Below are 24,270 nucleotides of genomic sequence, written 5' to 3' on the forward strand. Positions count from 1 at the left end.
AGCAAAGTCCTATATAAAGATATTCAGTTTGAGGTAATATGAAATTAAAAAAAATTAAAAATTAGTAAGTATCCTTGAAAAAGTAGGCTTTTGACTTGCCTAATTTTTATTTTTTAACAAACAAGGAAAAATAGTAAGGACGTGAAACTACAGAGTAGAATCATCTCTGTGAGAAGGATTACTCTTGATATTAAATATTCTCAATGATAACACTCCAGTTAAAGAATGTATCTCACTTGTGAGCAGGCTGAAAGTCATCAAGAACAAAAAGTCACTTTTTTAGGAATGACATAAATTGCTTATTTCAATGGCAGCTTTTAAGGTAAAACAACCCAGTTACATGCTGCACTGTGTCTTTTAATGCACACACATCAGAAGTCTTTCAACACTCACAAGTTGAGTGCCTAATGCCTGACAGGGACAGAAAGGACTCCTTGAAAGGAGAATTGTATATTCATTAACTGCCTCCCCAGCTTTATTTCTAAACCCGTGTTGGTGTGACAGTCCCATTACACGTGCCATCTGCTAAATGCCATCCACTGTCATGTGTGGATCTGAGAGGGAAACCTAATTTGTACAATGACAGAAGCAGGGCGAGGACATCCCCTGCTCCGTGTCTCCTTCCTCCAGAGCCTGTCCAAACAGGCTTTGGTGGGGACTCTGAGCCCCAGCACGTCACAGATACTGAGCTGCTTTGAACTGATTTGCAAAGGTAAGAGAGACCCAGCTCATACCTTATAACCTCATGACTGTCCCCAAAATCCCAGACAGGCCACTTTTTGCATGGCACAGGGAAGATGACGCTGTAGGATTTCTTGCCCCAGAGGGGTGGGTACAAGTAGGGCTGTGACACTCCCCGAGGTGTGGGACCTGGCACTGATGTTCCCTGCCACCTCCACCAAGAGTTCTAGTGGTGGCACCATGCAGGCCCCTGTTATCCCTCTCTGCATCCCTGTGTCAGCAGGAGGATGGGGTGAGCTTGAATGCCATTGCAGGCTCCACTCCCCTTTCCTGCCTTCAGCATTGCACCAGCCAACTCCAGCATCCTGACAGAGGTTTGAAGGTTGTTTCTCCATTTAGAGCTTAAGAGAAAGGACCAAAACTATTGACAGAACTTCTGTGTATAGACACATTCTGTACATCACAGAGAGCTGCACACCTAGTAATGCTGCACAAGACTCTAGTTACACGAATTAGGTTTTCAAATGATACAGGTCAAAGTCTGGGTTTACCGTAAGGCTGTTGATTTTAAAACCACTACTGTAATTATTCATGCAAGAAGTAAATTGAGCTATATTGCTATAATGGCAACAGGCAAATTTATCACCCAGGAAGTGCTACTCTTGGTGATCTGAATGGGCACAGAAACTCAGTGCCTCAGTAATTTGATAAGAAAAAGCACTGGCCATGGTTTTTCATCAATTTTTAAGCAGCTTTTATTATTACTTCCAAGAGGGTTTTGCTTAAACATGAATGGAAAGAAGCAACTCCAGATATTTAGGTGATAAGGTATAGATTTCTAAATAAAAATGGAAAATCATTTTACAACCTTGAAGAAAATATTTGCCAGACATTTGTTTTGTAATACTTTTTATATTCCAGAGTATTCCTTATATCTTCATGATCTAAACAGCATAGGGAATTATATCAGTTAATCTAACTTTAAAATGAAAGTAGTGATTACAAAAATAATATGAAATAAAATTGAAGAAAAGTTAATCAAAATTATAGAAGAGTTTAAAATTAATAAAAAGACGAATTGTCTTTTTCTTCTCTTCTATATTCTCAAAGGCTTCAATGTTGCAGATAATTTCAGACCAGAAGCTAAATTCACAGTGTGTAAACAATGAAAATTCAAATACTCTCTGCCAGCGCCACCAGCATATCTCTTAAGCACTGATGAATGATTTAAAAGAGCAGCTGCAAGTGATGGGAGCTGAAAGGGTCTGGCTCTGCACAAGTGAGATAATTGGCAACAGCCATCTCTGTGTACAGATTCCAGATCTCTTTATTTGCTAATCCATGAATTATTTATATATGCTGCATAAAGTTCATATGTTGGGGTGATATTATCAGCCTAATAAATAAAGACATGGGGAGTTCCGTGAATCACTGCTCACAATTAAAATATTTCCCCATTTGTATTTTCCAGCCGACGCTGTGGACAGATGTTCATGCTGTTTGCTTTGGCAACCTTGTTGACATAAACATCAAACAGATTTATGCTGCTATTCACCCTCCCCAAGGCATTTAATTTTTTAATCAAATCTTTACTTCCTCAAATGTAAGTTGTCTTGTAAAATAATCAATCCTGGCTTGTTCTCAGGCAACCACTCCGATGGTACTGCTTGTCTCTGCCCTGTGTGATACTGGTAATAAATTTCATGCTTACTTTATGTGGAGCAGAAATAAATCTGGTTGCTCTGAGGCAGCATCAGTTAGCAGTGACTAGAGGGCAAATGAACAAGAGATTTGGTCTTAATTCCACTACACAGAACAGGCCTGATGGGTTCTTCAGAAGGTTGCTGGAATGAATAAGCATGGTCAAGTCCTCAGCCCATTCCATGGGATTTTGAGAGGTGCCTGAAAACAGCAGTGTGGGAAGCTGGGCTGGCACTGACCAGCTCATCCCACTGTCTGCCTTGTGGCCACTGAAGGACACGGGGCCTTCAGGTCTGGGAGGATCCTCCCTTGCTGCTTCAGGAAATTTTGTGTTACAAAAGTATTGACAAACAGCCTCTAAATATAATTGAGCTTGCTGATGTAATTCTTCCTGGTGTCTTGCTCTTCTGGTAGGAGCAGCCTTCCAACTTGAAGCTGTACTGGCTGTCACTCCAATTTACACTTTTTTGGGGTTGTTCCAACAATCTATTTTCTATTAAGCATGGGTATTTCCATTTTAGTCATGTCTCCCTAAAAGCTTTCATCCAGTCAGATAAACTAGATTATTTTAACTCCCTTTTGTAGGACAAAGTTTCTTTTCATTTTATTCTTTGATGCAAGAGTGTTTTACATTCAGCTCCTTCTTCCTGAACAGAAATGACCAGAACTCTACCCCTGCTGTGAATGATGTCCTAATTGGTTTTTACAGTGAAACTGCTCTTCGCCCATTCTGTGGAAAATTCCTTGCCTGATCCATCCTAAAAGAGCATACACCTTTTCCATGACCCCACAGCAGGCAGAGGCAGTTTGCAGACAACCAGTGGTCAGCCTTGCATGCCCAGGCACCCATCAGCTCTGCTGAGGCATTTGTAACTTTTGAGCTTCAAACATACAAGATAAATTCCTGCCCTGAGTCGCCACGTGCCTAATTTTTCTCTTTGTACTATTAATTTCTCCCAATCCAGCCCTGCAAGACATCTGACTTCTCCAGTATTTATCTCTGCCTTCTGATGATGCTTATCAGCTTTGTGCCTTAACAAATTCCACCAGCTTCATCCAGCTTTGGGTTCCCGGGCTCCCAGGGAACAATCTGGGTAAGGTCATTCCCCACCCCAGTTCCTAATGAACCCTGCTGCTGAACTCCAATTAGCCTTTTATTCCTCTTCACCATAATCTACTTCCTGTTCGTTTTGCTGGTACTTAACCTTCGCTCACAATCCTTTCACTAATCTCCCTCTTCTCCTTCTTAATTAATATCAGCCAATGAGGTGCCACATTGAGTGGGCTGACCATTTCCTCCCTTTCATGAGGCATTGGCTAAGGTTTTAAAAAGCATAATGCAATAATGCATGTGGATGGAACCAAAGAGAAACGTGGAAAACATACAAACTCCAGGGCATGGAGCAGGGATGTAACCACTGCAGTGATGAGATCAGCTGAGAAAAGGAGGTGAATTAGGAGAATTTGTTTGCAGAGTACGTGAATCTGAGAGTGCACCCCTGGAGTTGCAAGTACCAGAGGTAGGAGGGAATATCTCCAGTTCGCATGGGGGTAACTGACTTCCAAAAGCCCAGGGTATTTTGTTCTAGTATGCTGGCCCAATCTGTGGAATCTGAACATGCTCAACTCCCTCTTTTTTTTTCCAGGTTCTGTTCTGTTTGAATACCTCAATTTAAACTCTTTCAATTCCGTTTTAATCCAGGCTTTCTGCAAACTCTGGTAAGAGATGAATCCAAAAGTTAACATTTGTTCCTATTTTTAAAATATAAGTTTCTTATTGGATTAGTAAATGCTGGTCCCTTCCAATCCAAACCATTCCATGATTCTATGATATTCAAGGAAAAAACCATAATTTCTTAGAACTGCAGCCTGAAAGAAAATACTGTCTCTCAGTGACATTTACACCTCATTAACGGACTAAATAAAACCCCATTTCATATTTTCTGTTTACTTCATTGAAAATGGACTATAAATTGATTTAGATAATCTTAATTTATTCTTTTCCATAAGTAAAATTCTCTTGCAACAAAACAATGATTTTCTAGCTAATTAAGTAATAACTGGTGCTGGATATTAACTTAAAAAACACCACCACCAACCCATAAATACCATTGCTTCACATTGCCTGGTTATTAAGCTGTTTTCCTCTCATGAGTTCTCAGGTTTTAATATACCCTTAATGTACTGACTGCATTAATAAAGGGCTTAACAAGCACCATGCAAACAGAAAACAAAAGCCAGCAATAAACCTTACAGCTGGTCCAGCTGGCAAACAAGGTGAAAGGAGCAGTTTTCCTCAGAGGAAGCTTTAAACCTTGTGGGGTGGTAATATCTGTACTACCCACTGCAGAATAATGAGTTCATCCAAGGTTGCTCATACAGCTGGAAATAATGCACATGCACCCTGGACATGCAGGAGGCTTCTGCCTCATTTGTGAAGCTTCATTATTTGAAGCATCAGAGGAAGCTTGTTGTCATGGTCATTTATCTCCTGCGAGTGGAGCTCAGATAAAATTTTATATGTACGGAACGACCAAGTCACAAGAACCCTGGCTGGAAGCAGATGATAGATCACCTTCCTCTGGGCAATGCCAGGCAGCTCATATTTACAGGAATCAAAATGAAAACAGGATCAAAAACATGTTAAAGCAAAGAACACATGGTGCTTTGCAGAACGGGGCCATTTCAAAGGCGAGAGGAGTTTTGCTTTAATCCCACAATATTTTTTCAGGCATTGAAAATGTGACATTTTCTATTAATTTTATTGTTAAATATTCATGCATATTAGTTGGGGGGTTTTTTCACCTGTTTTTATGTCACTGAGTATTTATGGGGAGTTTACTACACATTAAAGACGTATAAGAATAGAGTGAAATCGTTTATAACATAAATGGGAGATCTGCTTAAAGGGAGAAAAAAATGTTCTGGAATATCCACGAAAGTCCCAGTTAAATTAATTAAAAGTCACAGTTTTAATTAATCTCAGGCTATAGAAATAACTAAAGCCATTTTAATTCGTCTCAAACTATAATGATAACTCAAACTATAGTGATAACTGTGTTGTTACCAGAAGATAGAAAAGAAGTTCTCACCCAACTTCCAAACCAAGAATACCATCCTCTCGTTTCCCACAGAAAAAGCTCTGGTGGTACCCTCTGTTTGTGCAAAAGAGGGTTTTCATGCCAGCCTGCTGTTTTGCAGTTGTACAGCATGTGAGGGAGCAGGAATGAGCATCGTCCACCCTGCCTTCACCCAGGGGATTTGTGACCCATGAACTGCGCACAAAGGACCTGAGGAGCCAGAGCCAACCTCGGCTGTTAAGTAAGAAAAGGAGTCAAGTGAATGCAAATGTGAATTATATAGTAATTATAATATAAATAGGGCCCAGAGATTAAGTCTGTGCATGCTTTCAAACAGCAGAATCTAATTTAGGCTTCATAAGCCTCAGGAAAAGTTCCAAAAAGGTCACAGTTTGCCTGGAAGCGCTAATTACAGCCTCCCGCTACCGCACATACAAGAACCCGGGGTTGTGGTAATCATCCTTGTGTGGGAAACCGTTCTGGGCACAACAGATAACACTCACCCAGTGACCTGAGATGTGAGCAAGCCCCAGGAGTGCCTCCCAGGCCCCAGCACGCTGCTGTCCCCATTTAGCATCCCGCTGGGTGGGAACCTGTGGGCACATGGCTGGGGCACGCCAGGTTCCTGCCGGCCCTGAGCACACGGCAGGACACTCAGCTATGTTTGTATCTCTGTGTTTCTGATGCATCCTGGGTTTTGTTAGACAGGTATTGCGGGTGTTTTGGCCAGGATACCTGGCTCGTGTGGTCACACAAAGATAGAACCTCTTGGGAATTGCCTACCCTGTTCTACCTGGACAGACACCATCATGTTCTGACCCCCAGAGCACACACTGCCAATTACTGGCTTTCTGCCCCTTGCTGTAGACCCAGAACCCAGCCAGGGACAGCTCAGATGGTTCAGAAAACCCAAATCCCCCAAGACCTGCATATCAAGAACCAAGTAGCAAAAGTTTATATTGAAGTATATTATAGAACTTGGTGGGATTAAAAAAAAATACATCTGGGTGAACTGATGAAAACCATATTTTATTTTTGAATGATATAGGATATAGAAACCATTCTACTCTGAAGTGCAGCAGTAACAGGCTGTAATCATTAGGTGGCCCAAAAAAACTTCCAAATGATGCTTGGACTGGTCTTGTGCAGGGACAGGGGTTGACTTCAATGATCCTTGTGGGTCCCTTCCAACTCCGGGGATTCTATGTTTCTATGATGATGAAATCCTCACTGAGGTTCCCTAAGACATTGAATTTAGAATTGTCCATTCCCATCCTCACCTCAACCACTTGGTCCCACTCCCTTGTAAGATCAGAAATGTTTGTAAAACCATCCAGTAAGTAAAGCAGCAGAACAGCTTCTAGAATTTCAGATCACAGCAGGGAAAAAAAAATCTGTTTAATTTTCATTCAGTTCAGTTCCTAGGCCCAGCTCAGAGTGAGCCTGCTCAGAGTTTGTGGCACAGGCAGCAGATTGGTGAAAAAGCCCCTGAGGTGGACAGAGAATAGATCTGCACTGACTTTGTCTTCCAGTCCTCGTGGACAGGCAGTGTTGTGTTCCTCTGAGATGTACTGAGGAAAAGTACAATAAGAAGCTTAACTGGGGCTATTGCATTTCAGGGTAAGGTGAGGTGGGGCCCAGGGAGGCACAACCTGTTGGGACAGCAAGATGAAACAACCTTCCCCTGAATTTCCTCCTCCCAGTCACCACCTGGCAGTCACTGCTTATGGTGTCAGCAGCAAAGAAAGTATTTAAAGTGAGCTCTCAGCCTTGCCTGAGGTCTCCAGAGCTACTGGTATGGCTACATGGAGCTGTAGCCTCCAGCTGGAGCATATCCCAGTAATAAAATCCAGGTATCAGAATTTCACATTTGTTTAAACCGAGGTGTGCCTACTGAACTTTTATATCCATAGGCTCCTGACTTGGTTAATAAACCCCATTTTCAGGGCTAATAGTTATTTCAGCATCCAATTAAGTCTCTTTAGATCTCAACAACTTAATTTATCATGATATTTGCCAAAGGTCACCTGCCAAGCTCTGGCCCTCTTAGCAGGACCAGCTGCACTTAAGAAAGCATTTCCTTGGATTCCAGTAGGAAGTGAGCCTTTCTAAGATGCTTTGCCTTTACTAGGATGGGCAGTTTTATGACATTTTTAGCTGACACTAAATCCATATGCTTCAGAAATCTTGCCAGGTAGCAGGCTTTCTACCTAACTAAATTTAAGTAGGGATTAAATGAAGGATTTTCTTCCCTATGCATTTAATGTTGTTTTCAGGCCCTGGAGTGAGAAATTTGTACCCACAACCACAAGCTTTCTCTGGTTATCTGCCAGACATGCTCCAAGTCACCATGGAATGGTTACTTGGGGAGGTGAAATATGACCTTCAGCTTCTTCATCTCTCAAAAGCATGAGTTTCTATTATTTTAATTTGGGCATTATGGGCAGAGAACTCTCCTAATGAAATATTACCCCAGTAGCATTTGAGAAGCAAATTGTTTTTCTGTCCAGACCCTTTTAAGAAGCTCAGTAGTTCCATATCACCCACGAGAAGCAACTAGCGCACACACACACACGTCTGAGGACCCTTCAAGTGAAAAAAAAAAAAAAAAGCCACAGGAAGATATTTCCTCTTGCAGCTGCACTGGATCTCCCAGATCCTGACACATTCACAGTGCTGTGGAAACACATAATGACGGGCTTTAAGCCAAAATGGGTTGTTACATTTTTCATAACTGCTTTAGTGCTGCTATAACTCAAACCCCAGCCCCTGGTTTGGGATGCCAAGAGATGCCTGCCTGGCTCTAAAGGCACTGAGTGATGCTATGGGGGTACGGCAGGCTGGGCTTGCTGGAGCCCCATCCTGCAGCACACCCAGGGCTCCTCTGCTGCTGTGGGTGCCTCCAGCTGTGGCTGGAGGGAATGAGGAGCATCCAGCACCTGGGAGGACTGGCCCCGCACTCATTAAGGCCTGTGGTGTAATTACAGGCTCATTATTGGATTGTGTTGAGACGAGGCACTGCACGGAGCTGAAACGTCTGCGGCCATGCCTTGTTAGCTTCTCACTCCAGCACCATTTAACCACTTTACATGCTGGTTCTGTCACAGGAGTGCTCCCCTGCATATTGATGGTTGGGTTTCTGTGCTAGGAAGGTTTCTCTGCAGTGAATAGACTGAAGATGCACCGAAGCTTTCACAACCGTTCTGGAAATTTATCTGTCTAGGAGCCTCTGTGCCCCTTATTGTCACTGCACATCTGAGCATTGCAGTCAGTAATGGACTTCATTTTCATGACACCTCTGGGAAGCTGGAATCACAAGACCTGCTTGAGTTCTCTAAAGGAGCTCGTGAAACAGAAAAAAATCCAAACCTATGCGTCCTATCCAGCATTAGGCAGCTGGTTAGGACTTCTCAGGGCACTGCTACCAAACGTGTCCTTGACTACTTCACGTTTGGATGTGGGTCACCAAATTAAAGCAACTATTGTAAAAACCACCTGCTTATAAGTATATGTATCATAGGTATCTACATCCAACTCAAGATTTAGAGAATCCAACAGTACTGTACAAAACTCATGATTATTTTGTAATGGAAAGGAGAACAAAGAAAACAATCCACCTGCTTTTTGCAGTTCTATTTGCCTAAATATGGAGCTGTTTTACAGTTCGTAAATAGTCAGGGAAGAGCTAAGCTGTATACTTCCATTATGGCTTGCACTGATGTTTACCTGAGCATAACAGCCGCTAATTACAATCTGGTTCCAGGAATGTTATTGATGAGACTGTGACATGCAACATTTCTACGTGATATTTAAGGCAATACATCGGCAGCGTGGAGAGGTTTAAAACACTGTTTTATAAACTTGTGCTTTGTGAATCATTGATTTACATCTGCTTGTCCACGGTTAGTAAAAATATCCTTGTCTCCAGATTTTCCATGGATGTCCTGAGATGGCAGGTCTGGCCCAAATGGCACAGGTTAAAAGGTCTGATTAAATGAAGGAACTGAGGAAGATGTAGAAAGAGGTTCATTATTCTCCTGCCTCAAGGCATGAGCCAAGCTCTTATTGCAGGAGCTGGGCAGACGTGTCCCTGATGTGTACATTATTGCAAAAATCCTGAAGAGGGTTAATTATCCACCATCCACGATGGAGACAGGCTGCAGAAGGAGTCATATTTCTGGTCTGTTCCAGGAGTCAGGGCTGCTTTTCCTTGGAGTACTGTCTTGCAATATGAGGAAAGAAATGGGGGTCATGATACTTGGCTGCAGATGTGTCCATAGGCAAGCCACAAATTCTCGCTGTACCTCTGCTCCCCACTGGACAAGAGCATGAAAAAGATCTGGAGAAAGCTTGAAAAAGGATTTTCATACCTCTCCTTAATTAAATTAAAAATTTAGTGCAGTATTTATTTTGCCAACAATAAAACTTCTACTCCCTCATCCTGTATCCTGATAAATATCAGTATAGGATTTTCCTGAGATATTAAATGATATTAATCTCTTTCTGTTGAAGGAGCCATAAATGTAAAAAATTGCTGCCAAAAATATCTGTGACATGGCCTCCTGATTTTGATGGAGGAACTGAAGAAAACTGTGATTTGATTCATTCACAGTGAAAGACAAATGCCATGATCTTCTGTCCTGAGGCAGAAAGGATTCAGACACTTTTATTCACAAAGTAAGTCTTTACGAGTAGAACCCCTGTTTTTTTGATGAATGTTACATTAAAAATTTTCACAAGAGTGATATTTTAAGGGATTTTCGTGGAAAAAAAAATTCCCCAAGGCCACTTACAAGAAGTGCAGATGAAACAGACTGAATCCATAAGTAGATGGGCAAAACAAAGCAAAATGTTACTTTGATTGTGAAATTAATCAACAAATCCATGTGATTTATTGAATTCAATTTAGCTTTTCTGTGGCACACATTCACGTCTGTCTAAATCAGCTGGTAATCCCACGAGAGAATAAAATACTAGGAGATTTTCCATAATACGTATCTCCTCAAAAAAGGTCAACATCTTTATGCAGTAATGACACAAAGTGTAGCCACAATACTAGAAACGTTGCTCAGAATTTTATGTTTGCTGACATTAAGAAAAAAAAATAAAAATCCTGGGGTTTAAACCTTGAGCTGAGCTATGCCAGTGATGCTGGATGCTGGAAGTTGGTGCTTCAAAGGTTTCTTCCCACCCACCCAGCTGCTGGCTGAGCTTATCTCATGCTGTTCGTGGGATGTGCAGCACATGAGGCAGCACTAATGACCCAGTTTTCCCACTTTTCTGACCACTTCCAGCCTCCATTAAAAGTTCCCTTGCCCAGGAGTGCTGGTCTGTGATTTTTAGTAAAATGCCCTTCCCAAGTTATTAAAACAAAGCAGGAGAAACGCTAGTGAGCAGTTCCTGACTGGGGTTAGAGGGGTGGTACTGATCAAGGACACGAGCCTGGGCTTGGATCCTGGTCCCAACAAGCACAAATGCGTCTCCTAAAGCAGCCTTCCTCATAAAACACTGATTTCCCTCAAGGGCTTTCATGACTTAGACTTACCCACACTAAAAGTTTCTCTTTCTGTGGTAAATTCCAGAAGTACCAAACATTTCAGACTTCTGGTTCTGTGTGGGCAGGAGCCTGTGTTGTGTCCACATCAGTGGGCAGAACCTGGATACCTAAAAGGATTCGAAACCAGGGATTTAGACCTCCCCACAGTGGAAGGCTGAACCTCGTTAAATCATGCCCGGGGCTCTATGGTGTTAAAATGTGTTTAAAAGAAAAATCAGGATAACCTGCAACAAAGCAGAGCCAGATCATTTCATGAAACTTGGTAGTGAAAAACTTTTCTGACCTCAGCAAAATTCTGGAAAATAAAACAAATGTGGAATAACAAAAGGACTTTTCAAGACGCAGCATAAACCTATTAAGTGAAAGCAGCAAGTGATGCTCCCAAGTGTTCCCATCTCCAGATGGTGTTTCCAAGTTTCACCAAGAGGGAGGAAAGAAGATAATTAAATTCTCAAGAAACAGTTTAAGGAGCTGAGAAGTTTATAGCTACCTGCTGCCTCCATAAAGAAACAACTTGCAGCACTTGTCTTTAAAACTCATAAAACCACAGTCAGAATGAATGAATGTCCAATGGCATGAGAAACCTGACTCAGATCGTCGCTGATTTGCTTGTGCTGCTCCTTCATTACTATGAATCACTCTCAAAGGACATCCTTAAATGGCAAAGTTTTTTCTAATCAGAGCTTTTGTACTATTTGTTATCTGTGAATGGGATTGAAACACGATTTTATCTGACAGGACTTTAGAGCAATAAATCCTATTTTTAAAGGTTTCCCAGGCCTAGCGGTGCAGTTACAGAGTTGTCACCACTGGCTCAGAGGACACACATAGGGAAAAGCAGATATACCCAGATAAATTCCTTTTCTACCTGTTCTTTCGGTATTTTATCAAGCACAGCTCAGTAACAACAAAACATTTTGCTCCACAGCTGCAGAGTTGCCTGCTAGGAAAGGCAGAAATTACTTAATTTCTGTTACCTGTCATTACTGATCTACAGCATCTAGGAAAAGCTACTGAGAACTACAGTGCCAGAGAGGACAGTGCCAGAGAGGACAGTGCCGGAGAGGACAGTGCCAGAGAGGAGCCAAATCAGGTGACAATATTTTAACATTTTTCTTATAAGAATCTCTTTTCTTTTCTCCAAAGAGAGAGACAGCTTTAAAGTCATTTGGCCTGCACAAGGCTGACAATAAAGGCTCCCAGTCAGCCACAGACACAGCTTCCAGCAGAGATAATCCTCAAAGAGACAGGATAAACAATAGTGGTTTTATGGCATTTTGGAACAAAACAATCTTACTGTATCTGGAAGAGGAGGAAGGACTACAGAAGAACATAGTTCCCTGTTCAGTTACACTGCTGCCCCTCCCCAAAGTGAAAGCTGTTTCTTCCCTAACTGGTCACTGAATGAAGAATAACACACTGTGTAGTGGCCAAGGCACTCCTCTATCAACCATGCCAAGCATGAGACAAATCTTTCCTCAGCCCTTGTTACGGTCCTCTCCCCTCCGGTTTTCTTTGTGACATCCCTAAAAAATGGTTAATCCCTTCTTGATTAATCAATGATTACAGAGAACTTTAATTAGCAGGATGGTAGGCATCCCATGAACAACACTGCCACCCCCCCATCACTTTCATTGTGCATTAAATGTCATTCATTAATTGCAGAGATGTATGCACAGGCCAGGGTCTTCCCCTCTATTCCTCTTGCCTCAGAGCCAGAAGGCATTAACCCTTTTTGGGGAAAATCACACCTCCCTAGGGCCAGAACGAGCTTATGGATGAGGTGAGTTGAAGGAGAAGGAGCAGCTTACGTAAAGGATGCTACGATGCCACAGTCTGCTACATCAGGGACTCGAATTCCAGATTCCAGGATACATTTGCCAGTTCTGTGAGTCCAGCTGAAACTCTCTATGATTTCACAGATTTTTTAATGAGGGTGAAGACACTGCAGCCAAAGCACCTGAGTGTCAGAGTACCAATTATCCTGTGACAGAAAGGGCTGCTTCCCTTGCTTTGTCCGTGAACAACCTCATTAGGAGCTGAGTTTTAATGGGGCTGGTGGGTTATGCTGGGGAGAGAGAAGGAGTCACTGAGGATAAAGTGTACCTCTGTACAGAGGAAATACTGAAGCACTGCACAGTTGACACAGGGGCAGTAATTGATAGGGCTTCATCCCTCAGAGAAGGAGCTATCACCTAAAAATGGGCTTTAGTGCTTTATTGGCCCGTGTCATTCTGCCTTGCAGACTATGCCTGAGTCCCTCTCAAGGAACAGGAAAAAATTGCTTCCCCTAGCCAAAATTTGCAATTGCCTATCTCTTTCTCAATGAAATTGAAATTTACATCCCATTTCAGATGAGAAAAATCCATCCTCGATTAAATTTATGTATAAAACAGCAAACCACTTCCATCCAGTTTTTATTTCTGTTTATCTTAGAGGGAATCAGTGCAGGTGCCTGTGCTGGTTTATGAGAAGAGGCAGAAGTGTAAACCCATATTTTATGGCAAAATGACAGTAGGAGTGACCTTGGTCAAGCAGATATTGCTTTTTCAACCATGTCTAGAGGAGATAATCTAACGGCAGCCTGCAAAGCATCATGTTTCCTTAGATCCTGCTACAGTAATTCAATCATGAGCATATAAAATTAGATGAAAAATAAGGTAACTAGCCTTCTGGGACTGACTGATTGCAATAAATGTTGCCTCCTGACAGCAAGCATTACACTGCCTTCTTTCAAGAGAGGTTACCTCCTATTACAGCACGCTGCCCTTATTTCAGCCTGTGCCAGGTAGCAATGCTGTTAAATGTATTCTGCAGGACAGCAAAAAATCTTTTCAGGAAATTATATGTTGCCTTTAAAGTACCAAAAGAGCGAGTAGAAAACTTCCAGCTCTTGACCTTTGGGATCAAATGAGTGATGCCAGACCTTTCTTGGTTTTTGGGTGGGTTTTTTTTAGGATAGATATTTTCCCTTGCCCTTGCCCTTCATTTAAGTATTATGGAGTATTTTATAAGCACTGATTGATTGCTCAAATCTTACAAACCTTGCCATCCATTGTAGAGAAGTTCAGCTGAGCCACAGTCATGTGTGTGGCTCCAAACTCAATGACATTTGCAACAGAAGGTCACAAAGGAAGGGACAGATTGAAACTGAGGTATGGTGGAGGTTATTCTCTGTCAGTACAGAAATTGTTTCCAATCCATAAATATTTGCCCATGGATTTGTCCTGCGGACAGCTGAGAAAATACAATTTTTTAAGCTATTACAGGCTTGATTACAGTAAAATCATTTAATTTAGCTACCTCCAGAGATACATATGGGACTGACATAGGGTACACCAGTGACCACTATGAGCACACATTTTCATGTCACAGTCACAGAATAGACAGCAAGACCTGAGCTCTGGGTGCTTTTATACATATTGATGCATTTTGTAGATATTATGGAGATTTATGTATTTTATACATATTTAGATACAAATTTATGCATGTTAGACATATTATGGAGAAGAAAGCACTAAACAGCCACAGGTACTGTCCCACTGTCTGGTCTTGAACATTGGCTCCAGCTGTGGGGATTTTTTGGGGGGAAGCAGAGATGGGAACTCCTGACAGAAGCCCACAGGGAGCAGACATTGTAAGACAAACTCTTGCTCACCCTGGTGGACTTGCTCTGTCTGCTTGATCAGCTACAGGATCTGCAGGGTCCCTTGATATATCCTCATTCGAGGGCTTTTCTTTTTATGTTTCATACATGTATATGAATAAATAAGATTTTCTGTTAATCTAAACTGTACTACAGCATGAATGCTTGTGAGCAATAACCCAACACCCTGAGGAACTGAGGCATGACCAAGCTGTGGCTAAGCAGCCTGCGAAGCTGTGGAAAAGGAATTGTCCTGTTAGTGGATCCAAGTGATTCTCCATGAAACCACAACACCTGTTTATATGACCAAAGTCTGACAGGATTGTATTTTTATCCAGAAATCTGTACTTCATCCAGAACAGAGGTTTCCACTGACCTGGCTCACATCAGAACCCAAGGGAGCTGTCCCTGCTGCAGATGCACCCACAGCACACATCTGCAGTTAGATGGATCCTACATGAAAAATGGCAAAAAGAAATGGGGTTCCTGCAAACTGCTTGAAAGCAAATAGGCTGAAAGACTTCTCACTTTCAGTCATGTAAATAAGGAATAACTCCACCAAATGCAATGGACTGATATTTCTATTAAATCACTGAAAAATGGAAATTCTATCAAGATTTCTGTCTTTTCTCATGTATGCATATATTTTTTAAAGGTGTCTGAATGGAGACACTGAGATGAGCTCCGCAGATGAAGCTGTGCTGTATTTGTGCTACAGTGAGATTTGAGGATTTAATCCTGAATAATGAAAACTCAGACAAAAGATATATTCAGCAGATGTAAATATATCTAACCCTAATGACCTTATAATTGAGTTATTATTTACAGCAGCTGAGAAATCAGGGCCATAGTTTATTATGCAAAATAATTATCTTGTGTACTGGATTAATGTACACACTAATAAAACTCATTAATCTCTTCAGGTATCACTGCAGGTTTTTGTGGATGAGATATAATGTAATCAAAAACAAATCACCTCATAACTGTTGATAAGGCCCTTTAGAAACCTTAATCTTGTTATTCACAAATGCTTCTAACTACAGTAAAACAATTATCTTGGTGCAAAGGAAATGGGCACTGTCTCTGGTAGCTCCTGACAGCTGTTCTTGGAATGAAAACAAGAAGAAAGATAAACAAAGTTTGTTTGGGTTTTTTTGTTTGTTTTTTTTTTAAGGGAGAAACTTTGTAAATATAATATTTACTACAGAACAGAATGTTTATTGACAAATGACACTTCTCTGCAGATGTCTGCCATAACTATAAATTCAGATATACAGATAAGTCCATTAAGTTAATTAGTCCATTAAATGAATTAGTGTATTGCTCTGTTAATGCTATTTTTCTGTACTGTGTTGCCAGATATTTCTTTTAATACCTCTAAATGCCTCTGACATGCAACCTATCATTCCCTTCCAGGGGAAAAAACCATACTTCTACAATTGTCCTAGTCCAGGTATTTTACTTTATACTATGGTAAACATTCTACTTCTCCACTTTATCTTGATTATTTCCCTTTTTACCATCTCAAATATTCCTTCTTTGCCCTTGGTGTTCACCACAAACAGTGGCAGCAGTGGATACTTGGCAGTCAGAGAAGGGGCAGCCCCTGCATCACCACAGAGACCCCTGACGTCCCCCTGCCATGGGCACCACTATCCCAGATTGCTCAGAGCCCCATCCAACCCAGCCTTGAACACTTCCAGGGATGGGGCATCCATAAGTTTTCTGAGCAACCTGTTCCAGGGCGTCATCACGCTCACAGTAAAGAATTCCTTCCTGATATCCCTTCAAAACCTACTCACTTCTTTCCTGAGCTGTTGAACATAAGGAATTTCTTGTTTGCTTGATGCTTTTCAAGCCTTTTTTCAGAGGACATGCAGCCATTTGAGTGCCTTCAATCTTAGGAGCAGATGACTGGTGTGCATGCATTTTGTGTGCAATTTTGGATAATTAAGCAGAATTAAATTATATAGGATTAAGTTTTGTGGAATTCTGCATTTAACAGAGCTGGAGAAAACTTCAATGACTCTTCTCCTGAAATGCATCCTTAGCCTCTTGGACACTCTCAGGCATTTTCAAAACAGGATATCCCTGTTGGACCTGCAGATTATTCCAAGTTAAAGCAGATCTATCATGAATGAGCGGGGAAGCACCAGATACTCTGTACTCACATTTCTGTAGGCACATTTCTGTAAGCTGCCTTTTCCTGGCAAATTGTCTTCTCATTGTAACCTACTTTAAATCCTTCTGTTCCCTGTATTGGCTGATGTATCTGGAACTTAGTCCCAGTCACCCACAGTCAACCCCACCTTGCTGGCTTCTTTCTCATAAATATTCTGATGTTTTATATCTTCCAGACTTTGCTGTTACTTTCCTTTAAGGATGCTCGTGGTGGCTAGAGGAGTCTACCTCTACCTTCTGTGCATGTATGCTCAGGAAAAGGTTATAAACATTTGCTTTCTAGCTACAAGTAAAAATACAAAAGAAAAATGTCCAGAGTAAAGCTTTAAAAGCAATGTGACCCAGATATTCATGGCCAGCCTTCCAAAGCTGACCACAGGTAGACAGGATGTCTGAAGGTATCAGTGCTGGCTCTAAATCCTGCCCCTGAGGCACAACAACTGCAGTAACAGAACCCAGCACATACCTTCACATGTCAGGAGGAAATATTCCAGATTGCGGCTGAAGGAGGCACTGAAGTAAGTACAGTTTTCAATCAAATCACAGGACAGGCACCTCCTGTTGAAGTTCCCATTTGTGCTTGCACTGAAAAAGTTAATACAATTCCATGAAGGTCACTGAGCAAATGTTATTTGAAAGCAACATTACTTGAACCTTTCTTTAGAACAGGAATATAAATCTAATGTGTCCAACATTAGTAAGAGACAAAGTATTTCCATTTGGTTGAGTTTAAATAGCAGTAATGGATTTTTTTTTTCTCCCTCCTGCTTGAATAGAGAATATATAAATGGATACTGATGTCATTTTGCAAGGTCAGGTGGTTATGAAGGAAGGTACAGTTTTTAAAAGAAAATGATGGTTGCAATTCCACAGGAGGAAGTCATCATTTGGTGGATGAAGGCATGAAACAAAGGGGCAACATTTCAACACTGATTTATATTATAACAGAAAATAAAGAGCTGGAATTGCTTTCTCAAAGTTTCTTTTTGGTTGCATCACTGGTCTGATTTGCTAGCTCCTGCCTCAGAGGCCAAAGCCCTTTTTACAGGTTTGAATAGCTGCTCTTATAACCCCCAAGTAGAAAGGAAAGGTTGTATTTAGGGATCTGTTATTGAAGGTTATGTGGTCTGTCCATTTGCTCACAAGTTCGCTGCTAAGAGTCCACTGAATGTTGAAGAATTACAGATTATTAGCAAATATTAATAGATAGCATTTTGCCCCACTACAGCATTTTCAAACTTCAAGAATAATAACCAAGATATCTTTACAGTATTACTGTAAAGCAGATGAGTGGTTTTTGCTCCCATTTCAAGGGATGAGGCTGAGTAACTTTTTTTAGGATCCCAGAGACTGAAGTGAGATGATCATGGGCTCTTGTTTAGGCTCAGATTTTATCTCTGACTACAGTCCTAATTAAATCTACTAAACCAAACACAAAAAGGAGGGGAAAAAAGCCCCTGAACAGGTCTTCATCTGCTCTTTCTCTGTTGTCTGTGGGGGGAGATGAGGCTGATGAGGCATTAGGGTGAGATGGATGCTGACAAGGGAGAGTGGGGAGTCCTTTCACTCATGCCAGCAGCTCTTGAACTATGCCTGGACTCAGGTTTTAGACTGAGGTTTTCTTCTCATTTCAACAGAAATGAAGGGTTAATATAATTTTAAAATTTTCTTCAAGGAAATAAACACTCTCAAAAACCTGTGGAGTGCACTGAACAGGCATATAGGTCTTGAAAGGAAAAAAAAAATATTCAATCACAGGTGATTTACTTTGCTCTAGTTTCCTTCCCATTGAGGAAAAAAAAAGGTATGATGTCATGTGAGAGAAGAAAAATGTCCTGACTGCCCTTCATTACAAATGTGATGGAAGCAGGGTGACTGAGAAGAAAAATAAGACAAAAGGAATAACGATTCCAAAATGTTTATTTAAAAGTTTGTGATTTCTCCAGTTTGTAATCTGCTTCCACAATATTTCACAATAGCAGCACTACCAATAGCTTGCTGTGAAACCAGACTTTCACTCATCAGACAATTAGGGATGATCCTTAAATCTTCTGGAACTTCAGAAAAAGGTTTGCAAACATAAAGTATTGTTAATTCTTTTCAGTTTCATGAAGAGGTGAGCTACTGTCAAATTCCTCAAAACCACTATTGGAAAGTATAAAGAAAATTTTTACCATTAGTTTATGTACTTCTGAATTCTCTCAAGTGATAAGTAGCTCTGTTGGAAAGTTTTTGACAGTCCATCTTGAGACAAATTCAAAATTTGCATTAATATGAGAAAATTGCTGAATGTAAAGCATTTCCAAGTGTCAGGTATTTTGTTCACTGTGGTTACACTGTTCTGTCTTTTCCAGTCACGTATTGAAAGATCTTTCAATTAAAGAAAAAAACTGAAGAAACTGCTTCTACTGCATTTGCTTATCATTCGTGTAAAACTGAAGAAGTGGGAAATTTTATATATGGAGTTAGTAAAGCACATACCTGTATAAATGTCTCCTTCTTGGTGAATCTTCTGTGCTATGGAAATAACTGGAGGGGAAAAATAAAAGTGAATTGCACCATTAGAAGGGTGTTTAGAAGTACCTCATGCAACAACATCTTCACTCATATTGCCATTTTCATGATCTTATAGAAACAAGGAGAGTTTGAACTGAATTTAAAAAAGATACAGAGGGACACATCACTGAGAGGCTCAAGAAAGTACATTGCAGACTGCACTGCAATTAAAACAAGCATGGAAAACTTTGGGTCCTACACTGGTCAGGTCAGTGGACCAAAAAGGATCAAGTGATTAAGTGGATGACATCCACCTCTTTACCTCGAGACTCATGGCAGGGAGCTGGAATTGGATGATCTTTCTCTTCCAGCCATTCTGTGATTCTGTTTCTATGATTTTCTATTGTTCTGAACTTATTGGTAATCGAGAGCACTCAAAATCTTGAAAAAGCGCTGTGCTCTTAATGATTACTAAAAGTTTATGTTCCAGGGACTATTTACTTAACTGTTCAGTGACTTTAAGTGACTGAGAGGTGAGAACCTTGTATCCACTTGAAAGTTTGTCTGGAACAGAATCTGTTATTTGATTCCAGAAAGCTGTCTAAATATTTTCTTATGTAATTTCTTGAAGTGCATTTGAAAAAGCGAATGTTTACAGAAGTTATTTTACAAGCATAAAGAGCAAGTGTGAAGAAGGGTGGGTTTGTTTTTCTTGGCTTTTTTAAAATTTTTTTTCATAATTTTAACTTAATACTTTTTTTTTCTTTTCTTCTTTTCTTGCTGCATTGGTATTTTTGCTGGTGAACAAAGGATTCTTTCCAAAACTGAAAAAGTTGTTGATGAAAACAGACTTCTTTCCTACAGAGGCTAATATCAGAAATTGCGGCAGGAAAAATTGCTCTTCTGCACAAATTTATTTAATAGTCATAGAAAGAGAGATTTGAACTGCACAGATTAATCAAAATAATACAAGATATGTGTAATGGTGTCAGAAGTTAAGCCAAAATGGAGACAGCTTCTCCTGCTTCTTATCCCTACCTCCTCATGCTCACAGGTTTCATTGCATAGACAACACCTTTGTAACTGACCCAGAGCCCAGGGCTGAACAAAGGAAATTGATTTGTCAGACCAAAGTGTACTTACATTTTCTGCCTCTTTTCATCATATGCCAGTATCTTTGTCACATCCCAATCTCCAGATGTAATAGCCTGTAAGTCGTCATTGCTACTGTTGGGCTGCCAGAAAGAAAAGAGAAGTAGATTTCTTTGTTGTTAAAACTTCTGAAAAAGGGAGATCTTCTGGCTCCATTGCCCACGAAAAATAAACTAAACATCTACAATTTCCACCATTACACCTGCCATTTCTGTGAATCTGCAGGCATAGAAATAACAGAGAGTCAGAATCATCTTAACCATGACTCCACTGAAGATAATGAGGTGAATTCAGCACAGAGCAACTTCAAACCCCTTCCTCTAATCCGGCGTGCCTACACGCTTCTATCTAATCCTTTATGGCAGGGTGGAGATTTAGGTATCTACAGCTAAAGTGGCATTAAGAAAACCAAACCAAAACAATAATAATATTTGGAAAGAGACACTCAACTGACCTTTTCCTTCCAAGTATTTCATTTGGAAATTCACATTACCTTATGCCCAAATAAAGCATCGTTGGAGGTTTTCTTTTATCCACAAGACTTTTTTTTTACATCTGCACCTCCCCATCTCGCTGCTGCAGGCACAGACAGCACTTTTTATTGCCGTCTGGCTCAGGTGAGACCCAAAAGAGCAGCAGTAAGTCACCTGTGATGATGACATGGCGATGTGGTAGAAATGCCCACGTCCTCCCTGGGGAATGGCCCGGACGAAGAAAAACTTTCGACCATCCCTGGAAAAAACGGGCTCTTCATTCTGTACAAGCAGCAAAATTAAGGGGTGCATTAGTGTTAATTGGTTGCATTTGGAATTGCTCAGCACTCCAACACCCTGTAAAATTAATTCACAGCAAAACAGAAAGTGCTCTTTGGCAGCAAACTGAGGCAAACAAAGAGCCTGCTGAAAACTGAGGAAAGTTTTGACCATTATTGCTTCTTGCTCTTGGGAAAGCAGACACCTTCCGGCTGTGGGAGGACAGGCAGCAAGGTGAGTTCCTTGGCGAAAAAGCCAATTCCCATTTGCAAAGCCAATGCGGACATGTACAGCTGGCTGCTCAGGGCACTTGGAACCTTTAGAACTGGTGTGACAAACCCTGTTTACCCAGGTGGAAGAACCTCTCTGTTCCTGTCCTGGAGGAAACACAACTGAACAGCATCTAACTGCTGTCTCTTTCTACTTTCTTACAAATGCTTATCTCACTGAATTATTTATGGAGGAGAGAATCTCCTGCAGAACTCCCTTTGACACAGAGCTCCTGGGTGAACGTGGTGATTGACTTTCACTGGGTGACCAGAACTTTCACCCAGAGATAGAAGAGGCTCAAAGGAAGGAAAATCAAACACCACACGTGGCAAGCAAGCATCTCCTGGAAGGGAGTCTTCTTTTTGTGGACAAGAACCCTGAGGCACATGAGAAGTCTCCACGACATGAAATGGTTGAACAAGAGATTACCAGGGAAGGCAGAAAGATGGCCCATGTGTACAGGAGCACTGTACCAGCAGGACTGGGTACATGAAGCTAAGTCTAAGTCTCAACTGGAGCGAATAACAAGCTGAACCTCTGCTGAAGCTGTCCTGTGATACCAGGATTTTCTGTGGCTGGGTGAGCCCTGCATTAGCCGGGCTTTGTGAACCTTTCTTTATCCAGGGTGATCAACAAGGAGATTGCTGCCAGCCTCTTCTGGGTCCTCTGCAGTTGAGTGTTAATCAAAACCCTTGACTTTCTGCTTGGCACATGCCAAGACATCGCAGTGTACCAGCAGGTACCTGATTGAACAGGGAGACTTATGGCACAGCAAAGGAATAAACATTTTTATTTCCCATAAGCTAACTCATTATTCTTACTCTATGTTCCTTTGCTCCTTTGTTCTTTACTGATTAATTCTTTTCTGCTCTTTATCAGATTTGTCAGTGTTCTATTAGGTGTTCAAACTGTTCTTTTGCCTTTTATTTTCCCCTGCTTAGGTTTTCAGTGTATTTTAAAATGTGCCCATTTGCAGCTTGTTGCAGCTCTATGAAATAATGGTTTCATTTGTTTCTGACATTGTTCTGGAACCTGAAACACGAAACTCTATATTATTTCCAAATGTCTTTCATGACAGGAGAAACCTCATTGAATAATGACTGTGATAGCTCAGGCAAACCTTCTGCTCGACAGGTTTTCCTTTCCTGAGGTAGGTAGCAATGAGTTCACCCTCCATTTCTGTATCTGTGCCTCCTGCATTATATATCCCAGCAATATGTCTCTGCCAGCCAGAGCAGGCATTGTGCTGATGAGTTTGAGGTTCATTCAGAGCTACAGGGGAAGGAGGTTCGTGGCACAGGAGACAGATGTGAGGTTTTAGCACTGGGGTGATGACACAAGACAGTCTGTTTGCATGTTCCATTGCTGGAAAGGCAACACATGAATGCGATCAGAACTTTGTGACAGAGATGATGACTTACCCAGGTGGTAAATGGGGAGACAGACTGAAATTCTCTTGGAACAGGATTTTATAATTTAGGAAGCTACAATGGGCACATAATTAAAATATTCTGCATGTGATATGAGCTGTCCGAGCCTTTTGTCCACTATTGTTGACTGAATCCCACAATAATAGAACAGAACAGAACAGCCCTCCTTGAAAATCAGAGATCAGTTTAGTGCTAGTAAAAGGCAATACTTTTGCTGTGCAGCAGGTATGGAATGTTTGGAAGTCTTGATTTATGGTGAGTTTGAATTTATGACAGATTAGTAGATACAGAAGGACAGCTCCACCAAAACCACCCACGCATTAATGTGGGTCAAACAATCAGCATATTTCAGCACCACACATTGCAGCTCCAAACTGGTTTGTCTGTGCTCAACACACTCCCAGCTCCTTTTCTGCTCCATGCTCTTGGCTGGACTCCACACATTTCCTCACAGAAATCACTGGTAAAGCAGATTCTTTGCATATTGGTTTTATTACTGACTGAGAGTTTTACTTCCATATGAATTATGATTTTCTGGTGCATAGTCAGGTTTTAAAAAGGAAACAAATTAATCTGAATAACTGAATCCTTTCCAATTGATTCTCAGATGCATTTTCCCTTCCTCAGCAGTCTCCTGCCCTCTCTGTCTGATCCACCTTTGCCCAGATCCCAGAATTAATGACTTTGCTGTGTTAGAATTATTCTTTCAGTGAAATGCCCCAATACTTTCCATGTCACAGGCTCATAGCTCTGATGAACAGATGGGTGTGACTGCTAAAAGAATGAATTCTTTTAATCCCTTGCATGTTGGTGAACATTTTGTTTAAATCCAACAAAGCACCCAATGTGCATTGACTCTAATGTGACAATGCAGTCACCTGCTCTTTAGGGCACAGGGGGAAAATGTTTTTCCACCTCCTGACACACTCAGGCCCTGGGGCAATGCCGAGCTTCATCCTCACCCCTGTCCTCATCCTCATCTGTGGCTGGGTGCACCACACCTTTGGCCATCTCTGCAGCCAGGGCAGCTGCACCAAAAACAGGGTCAACAACTGGAGAGTATCCCATGTCTCTGGGCACAAATCCCCTCCACTGGGGGAAGTGGGAACTCCTCATTTAAGCACCAAAAATGATTGCTTGTAGCCAGGAGCTGATTTTTTTACTCTGGTAGATGAATTTGGGTATTTGAGTTATGGAGCTCTGGGTCCTATTTCTGCTGCATCCTTTGTCTTTGGGCCAAAATTAGGTCAGTTATGGGGTAATTGCATGGCAAAAGGGCTTTGCAGAGTTTGTAAGTTTTTGTAAGGGCTTTTTAAGAGTTTGT

The 24,270-nt window shown here is 41.2% G+C and overlaps 1 protein-coding gene and 1 long non-coding RNA gene across 4 annotated transcripts in view; one reads left to right on the top strand and one right to left on the bottom strand.

Moving 5' to 3' along the window:
- Positions 1-24,270, bottom strand: part of DPP6 (dipeptidyl peptidase like 6) — a 485,832-nt gene that overhangs the window by 18,065 nt on the left and 443,497 nt on the right. For all 3 annotated transcript variants that reach the window (XM_066200952.1, XM_066200932.1, XM_066200942.1), the window contains exons 13-16: positions 21,142-21,249; positions 20,486-20,577; positions 19,328-19,375; positions 17,313-17,431 (exon numbers count right to left, since the gene is read on the bottom strand). In XM_066200952.1, coding sequence (XP_066057049.1) covers positions 17,313-17,431; positions 19,328-19,375; positions 20,486-20,577; positions 21,142-21,249 — 367 coding nt within the window. The remainder of the gene's footprint in view (positions 1-17,312; positions 17,432-19,327; positions 19,376-20,485; positions 20,578-21,141; positions 21,250-24,270) is intronic.
- LOC136299393 (uncharacterized) lies at positions 3,764-5,648 on the top strand. Its single transcript, XR_010723497.1, has 3 exons — positions 3,764-3,902; positions 4,029-4,101; positions 5,584-5,648. It is a non-coding gene; the product is annotated as an uncharacterized lncRNA (long non-coding RNA).

The sequence above is a fragment of the Chamaea fasciata genome, unplaced genomic scaffold, assembly GCF_029207755.1.
Source record: "Chamaea fasciata isolate MVZ Bird 193981 ecotype frontalis unplaced genomic scaffold, bChaFas1.0.hap1 SCAF_1, whole genome shotgun sequence".
NCBI classification, from domain to species: Eukaryota; Metazoa; Chordata; class Aves; order Passeriformes; family Sylviidae; genus Chamaea; species Chamaea fasciata.